General features: G+C 40.5%; 1 protein-coding gene across 2 annotated transcripts; it reads left to right on the top strand.

The window, feature by feature from the left end:
• Nucleotides 1–3,226: 3,226 nt before the first annotated feature.
• On the top strand, nt 3,227–7,338 carry LOC122079134. Of its 2 annotated transcripts, none has more exons than XM_042645389.1 (3): nt 3,227–3,426; nt 6,666–6,779; nt 6,911–7,338. In XM_042645389.1, the coding sequence occupies exons 1-3, from the start codon at nt 3,403–3,405 to the stop codon at nt 7,103–7,105; spliced, it is 333 nt and encodes a 110-aa protein (XP_042501323.1). In that variant the 5' UTR covers nt 3,227–3,402; the 3' UTR covers nt 7,106–7,338. The 2 variants fall into 2 exon arrangements, with proteins under 2 accessions (XP_042501323.1, XP_042501324.1); XM_042645390.1 differs by lacking the exon at nt 3,227–3,426 and adding an exon at nt 3,454–4,949 and having other exon boundaries at nt 6,911–7,337.
• Nucleotides 7,339–7,666: the final 328 nt, after the last annotated feature.

Genomic DNA, 7,666 nt, shown 5'->3' with positions numbered 1-7,666 from the left:
ACATCAATGACTAGTTTTTCCTCAACAATAGGAATGGCTGGAAAAATTTTAACACTAACCTCAACTGTTGACGCCAGTTCATTGGTCAGAGGTGTCTTCTCTTGTTGCTCTTTTGCAATAGAGGCCAATGATTTATTTATGCTATTGTCAAGTGGGTGGCTTTTGGACATCTGGTAAAGTAAGTACATGTTTCGTTCATGCTTAGATAGGTATATGCCTGCCAATTCATACTGCATCTCGTCCCACGTTCTAAGTTTACATTCTTGAGCTTGAAGTTTCCTTTCACAGAATCTTTATTGCATTCAAACACAATCACTCATCTGGGAACATGCATATTGGCATTTTTGTGTCTCTGTTAAGTTGTAGTTGTCAAAGTACATGTCCAATTCACGCATCCATTCAAGGAATTCCCCATGAAAATAACGTGGTTGATCATTAGATGTATTATGCATAGTTTTTAAGGCGGTAAGGCGACAGAGGCGTTTGAGGGTCTTTCGGAGCGCCTTAGCGATAAAGCGGGCATAAAGCGTCGCCTTATTGACTAAAGCGTTCTTGTATAATAATTTTATAAAACCAATCTATTTGGCTCAAATCCTAGTTGAATCCTATTACTCATATGTTAAATAAATATTAAAGGTTCATATGCAAATCAATGTAAGATATTCATCAAGAAAACAAATCAATAAAGTGAATAAACTAAGTTCATCTTCATTAATCATCAATCATCATAACATATTAACATATAATATAAATACTTGTATTTTTTATGTCTTCTTTTCCAGGCCTCATAAGGGTCCCACGATCCTTCCCTAGTCACTGTTGGAAGCATTCAGCTGCTGTTCTTGAAGGTTCTTCTCAGTTTTCTCTCCTAGGTCAGAAAATCAATAAAGCTTGTAACTTCGCAACTAGCCGTCAGAATTCTCTCAACTTTGGGGGTTTTTGTACCCTCCCTAGGGACTATTTACGCCCAAGAGTGCAACTCAATCGGACTCCTACAGCCCTGGCCGCACCTCTCTCTCTCCAGCTCTATAACAGGTCTTTCTCTCTCCTATTGGGTAACCGACTCTACTTGGGAATCTGTATGCCAACAAGGTTTGAGCAGAGATTTTACAGGTACGGTCGCCTTGAAGGTTGAGAACCCTGCACTAGAGTTTCAGGCCAAGCAGATCAGCAATGAGGGAAATCGACCCTCTTGATTAAAGCTCCAACCAACACCCAAAAACATAGTATTTCTAGGTCCATGGAGGAATTGCAGCAATGGCAATCGATTTCCTCAAGTCGAGAGTCCAGCGAGACCACAAAAGCAACATCCGATGGCAGAAAAAACTAGCAATAGGTCTGAACCAGTGCTGCCTTTCACTTTCTGTTTGAGCACAAGGTTGAAATCGATGGTGATATTCTGTCTTTTATTAGGTTTATTTAAAACCTTTTTTAGTCCCTATTTCCATTAATGCCCATCTTGGCCCTTTATTTCCATTAGTAGTTCTTTTAATTCTTTTATACCACTCCCATTTTATACGTTGGATAACACCTAATTTCTTGTTTCCCATATTACCCTCCTTCTTTAAGTTAATTCAGTATTATCCCTTATTTTACCTTGCTTCCAAGTTTACCCCTTCTTTGTTTTTGGTTTTACAGTTATTCTATTCCTTTTTTTCCTTTACCAATAGCCCCTTGCAAATTCTGGTTATTTACCAGATTGCCACTCTCCCAAGCTTTTTTTTTTTTTTTTTTTAATCTATTTCCCAAATTGCCATTATTTCTCAATAATTGAGCTATTTGTCAATCGGATGGCTCATAAACAATCCAATTTCAACTTTCCGAACCCGGATCCGCATCTAACCTTCAGATATTTATCAATAGCCCCATGAAATATTTTAGTTAATTATGGTTTTGCCATTACCCCTTGTTATTACCTATTATGAACTGGATGGGTCTATACCAAACCCATATGGGTATTTTGACCCCGGTTCCGCAACACTTGGGGATTGCCTGAAGTAATTCATGTGCCATGTTATTGCTTTGGTGGGCCCAAAATCACATCTTTGGGCTTGATAGTGTTTTTGGCATTGGTACTGGCATGCTATGGTAATTGGAGATTGTTTGTTCAGCCTTGCTGCTGTGAGGGGGAGATTAGGCATTAATTTTGATCTTAGTTAAGAGTTTATTTGGGATGCTGAGATTGGAATTATTTATTCACATGTAATGCTACACGTGAGGATGAGATTGGAGATTTTTATCTGCTCTGCACAATTCATCAATAGAAGATTATTTATTAGCTCGTGTCTTCAATAACGATTTTAGCTTTTGAAGGGCAACATTAATGAAGTGAGATCTTTATAAGAGGTGATCTCTTAAGGATCTAAGTTGTTGCTCTTCATTTATACCTCTTTTAAAGCATGATACAATGTTTTTTGAAGATTGGTTGTCCACCTTGTGCATTGAATTGATTCCTTTCTTTGAAGATCGAGTTCTTCCTTCATATTGAAGATCGTGTCTTCCACTATTGGAAATCAAGTTCCACAATTATAGGAAAACATCTGTCATCGTTACTTGCCTGCTACTATGGTATTTTGGATTGCGGTTGATGATATCTACCCTTTCTGCGATTTTTTTATTCTTTTTGTGGAGATTGAGTCTTTCTCAGATATTGAAGATCAAGTCTCCTCCTCTTGAAGATCAAGTACTGCATATGTTGGTGTTATCAACCGTCCATTTTGTTCATTGCTGATGGTTCACCACGACATTTTTATCTACTAATGTTGCTGATGATTGGTTTTCCTAAGTTGATATTGCTATTGGTTTTATGTTGGTTGATTGACGTTCCCACTATTCATTGGAGTCGAGAACACTAGTGTTTCATTTGATTTTCTATTCTCATTGGTCCAAGCTGGAGCATCTTTTGAGATAAGTATACTCCAGCTTGAGGGGAAGTGTTGGAATATATATCCACGATAGGGGGAGTGTTCCCATCGTGAAATGGTTATCTTAGTTACTTTCCAAGTTAGATTAGGTTGTTTACCTTCCTAGTTAGATTAGATCTCTAGGCTCCTAAACTAGAGTTAGACTAGGAATGTATTTCCTTTTCCACCTATGATTGTACTTGGATCTATTTATTATAAATATATGATGGAGGGAGACTGCTGCAATGTATCGACTGCTCCTCTCCCTTGTCGTCTCTCTTCTTCTTCCTCGTCTTTCTTCTCTCAAGTTATTGGTTCTAGATCCTTGTTTTTCAACAGGTTTGAAATGGATGGAGGCTCAAAAGTTGCTTGTGATGAGGGAAAAGCTAATAGCCAGGCTTCATTGACAAGCATTTTGTCAAGCTTGCAAGCAATACAAGAAGGCCCTGTTCTTTTGTTATTCCACAGAATTTGATACCAGACCAGCGGAGATACTATAATGTCCTCAATGCAATCATTGAAGGTATCTATATTTACCATATTTTGATGGCCTCCTCCTTGTTTTTTATGGGAGAATCGAACAACATTAAAATCCCATCAAATCCCCCAAGGTAGAGAGCCCACTTGGCCTGCTACAGTACAAAGATCATTCCAAAGAAAATTTCTATCAGCCATGTGATTGGAGGCATAGACAGCAAAGAAAAAAAAGGAGAAGCTGCAGGCAGCATTAGAAATGGCCTAGTGAAGGAACTGGGAGGAGGCAGAGATGAGGGAAACATAGAAGATTTTTGGGTCCCAGAGAAAGCAGATTCTCCCATTAGGATGATGAGAATGGTTGGTAAAGAACAACCAGCCATGGGCAATGATGGAGGCAATCCAGGAGAAGGAAGGCTCTTTAACGTGAGTTTCCAGTAAACAACAAAAGGCAGGAAGAAGGTCCTTGTTTAGCAAACGGGTACCAACATGCTTATTGGGGGGAGTTCAGATCCCTAACATTCCAGATAAAGGCTTGCGAAATCAGGCAGGGGAGGAGGATGGCGAAACATGCTCCGAAGGGAGGGGGCAGGCAGGGGCAATAGGATGGCAAGATTTGCTGCGGAGCTGGTAGGAGCGGGGAATAGGGAGGCAGTCGTAGCCAAATGGATGGAGGTGGTCTTTGAAGAGGGAAGGTGAGGCTTCTTGACAGCCTTCTGGGCAGGAGGATTCTTCGAAGAAGCAGGGGTAGCGGGCAGAGAAGACAGGCCAGGGGTAGTCCGACGGGTCGAGGCTTTAGAAAGCAAGGCAACAGTAGTGGGCTGAGAAGGGCTAAGAGAGGGAGGCCCATGGAGATTAATGAAGGTGGGCTGGGCCGAAATGGAGGAGTTAATAGGGGGTGGGCCAAGAAGGGACGGGTCCAGAAGATGGGCCTGAGTAGATGGGCAAGGGAGAGGTAAGTGGGCCTGGTTGTCCAGCAAAGGAGAAGCAGCAGTAGAGGGAAGGGGTGGGTCAACCGTGGCTCAACCAACACATCGATCGAATCAGAAGGGGGAGAGACCAAAGGCGGAGAGGTGGTCGAATTGGATGGGACAAAAGGACCTTTCGACGGGACGGGGCATATTTCCAGAAGGATCATCTGCTAGGGCCAAGTCGCAGCAAGAGGCAGAGGAGCGGTCCTCTTCATCTGAGGACTCAACAGCAGAGGTCTCGCCCTCAGAGGAAGCTTCAGAAGATGAAGAAAGGTCGCCAGAGATAGAGGAACCAGAGGACGACGAGTCAGAGGAAGTATCATCAGAAGAGAGAACTTCTTGGGAACCCACAGGGGGATCCACGGCAGGAAGACAGTGAGCGGGAGGCTGCTGTTTCATCTTATCCTCATTCGACAGCAGAATCGAGAATCTGTTTTGTTCAATGGGCAAGGACTCAGCAGGGACCTCAGGACACAACCCAGAAGGGGCAGTGGAGTTATGTTGGCGATGCCGACACCGCCTTGCGAGGCCTCAACCTCTCGCCGGAGGAGAAATGAAGGGTTGATCATCAGTAGCAGACATGACCGATTTGTCTCTATGGGTGACAACTCAATTTTGACTGACCATAACTTCTAATATACTTGACCTCTAACAAAAATTATCTATATTGACTTCTATATAATCACAAACTCCAACTAAGAAGTAGCCTATGTGGGCCCCATAGACTTAGTGCTCCATAAAGCTTGCTCTCTAGTAGGGAAGTTCGGAATACTGTTTTATTCTGCATCAGAACATCTGATTCAAGTGGTAACCGAGGTCCTGTTATTACCTTAAAGGATGAAATAACCAAGGCAGGAATCGGCAGGGTTGAAATATACCAAAAATTGCAACAAGTCATTCTGTATGTACTTTAGATGATTATTTCCCTTCATGAATGTTTTGGATTCCCTTCTATCTGATAGTGAGTTGTTTACTTAAAAAAGGTAAAGCTTTTATGGAAGGAATACTCATACATAATATGGGTGGGCATACCTAGTTCTGCCATGTGGAAGATTGATGTGGTAATTAATGTATGGGTGGGCGTACCTAGTTGTGCCATGAGGAAGGTTAATGTGGTAATTTTGACATAGTCTGGGTGGCCCACCTACCAAATTTAAGCCTCAAATTCAATCATTTACCCTTACCTGCCAATGTATGTTCATGAAGCCCCTCCTTAGTCCCATGGACCCTCTTCATACTCCTAAAATTTTTAATTAGTTGTTTTTCCACGTGGCGACTCTAATGCAGAATTGATCTTAAACCAGCAAACCCAGTGAGAGATCAGTCATGGCAGGATCTCATCTAGGGACAAACCAGTATTATTACGAACAGAATTCTGTAACACTTTTTATTTATTTATTTATTTATTTTTGTATTTACGTATGAAAGAATAAATAAAGAGGTATGACCAAGGCTTCACCACATGGCCAGGGAGAAGTGGAATCACTACCATACTCAACCTGCAGATTCACCATAGTAGGGTACTAGGGTTTGATTGGAATCACCACCAAAAGGGTTAGAACTGCATTACTACGGTCCAAAACGTTAGCATCACCATTGCACCAACAAGGTTGAAACCAAAACTCACTTTTTTTTTCAATCATTAGAGGATCTAACCCTTACAATGTAATTCTTCCTTCAAAATAGAAGCTATATAGAAACATGGCAAAATAGAAACTGTCTGGATTGTATCATACCTTTCCAAGCCTATAAAATAGAAACTAAGAAGCCTCAAAGTGAAACCCACAATCCCCATAGTAGCAGGAATATCTTTAGCAGAATATTCTCCAATCAAATCTCCCTCCAAATCTCCTCTAGATCTTCTAGTATATCTTCTACATCTCTTCTTTAATCTTTTTTTTTTTTTTTATTACATATATAACACACCCAAAAGGAAGTGAATCTAACCATAAAAAATAGGAGGCTAGAGATACTTAAAATCTCCACCGTTCTACACTTGGAAAGTCAGTATACTTTGGAGTCTATGTGAACATAAATTTAGCACCATCCCACCCGCCATATGGCGGCAGAAATTGGCACCTGTCCATAATATAGCATGTTTGTGCTCTCCCAGCCCCCCCAAATCCTGCTTTGTTAAAAACTTATCAATTTGATAGAGCGAAGGGGAGGTTAGAGAGGAAATCCAAATTTATCCTAAAACTATATTCAGCTGTACAATTCAAAATTAAGATGTGTTGTTTGAATAATAAATAATGATTTGAATGCTTTCAAGAAGATGAGAGTTTTATCTGATACTATTGTTCCTGATCCCACACAGGCAGAAGAAGCAAGGCGTTTAAAGAAGAGAAAAAAAGCTGAAAGTATGCGTCTGTTAGACATGGAGAAAAGACAGAAACAACGTCTAGAAGAAATGAGAGAATCACAAAAGAAGGTATTCTTCAGTATTTTTTGTTCATCAAGTATTGTATTTTCACCTTTGCTACACCTATAATTATTTTCTACAAACCATCCCTTCTCTTGAAGTTTGTTGGTGACTTTTTTTTCTTTATGACTCCAATTCAGGATGAGGAGACTATAAACTTGAAAGAGCAGCTTCGTGTCGAAATAAGGAAGGAACTTGATAGATTAGAACCTATGTACAGTGATATGGCTTCGCTACTCCGTGCCTTAGGCATCCATGTAGGAGGTGGTCTCTATCCGACACCCCATGAGGTGAGTTGCATGTATTCCATGTTATTACTTGATCATAATTTGTAATGCAAATGCCTGCAAGATGGTCCCTTAAGGCATTTGAATATCTCACGAAGGTTCTCGTACTAATTAGGAAGAATTCTTAATTTCAAATATTTATCATAATCTAATTCAAGATCTGGAAGCACTTAGCTGGTTGAGCATCACACTACTCATTGAAGAATTTTGTCTTTGTTGTCCTCCTTTTTATTTTTGCATCAAGGCTGTTTGGCTTAGGTGTTTGATAGTTCGATACAGCTTGTCTGAAAGCTTCTATAGTTATCTACTTATGTTGGAGGTGAGAGAATTGAATTTTTCTTTTTTTTTTTTCTCAAATTATCATTCCCTCATCACCCATGTTTCAGAGTCCAAATAATATAAGTTCCTCTAGGTGATATGGGCAGATGGGCTGTTAATAACTCAAGATGAATGAGTAGTAAGACTTAGAAGGCTAGAATCAACGAGTTCAATGAAACTTGGGACTAGCAGGGTAAGTGCCACAATAAGAGCAAAAGTTTATTAAAAGGACAAGGAAGAGCAGCGATGATAACTCTTTTTTTTTTTGGCGTGGGAAGGGGGGGGGGGGGG

Source organism: Macadamia integrifolia, chromosome 5 (assembly GCF_013358625.1).
Source record: "Macadamia integrifolia cultivar HAES 741 chromosome 5, SCU_Mint_v3, whole genome shotgun sequence".
NCBI classification, from domain to species: Eukaryota; Viridiplantae; Streptophyta; class Magnoliopsida; order Proteales; family Proteaceae; genus Macadamia; species Macadamia integrifolia.
The sequence above is the reverse complement of the archived record's forward strand: the minus strand, read 5'-3'. Positions and strand labels throughout refer to the sequence as shown.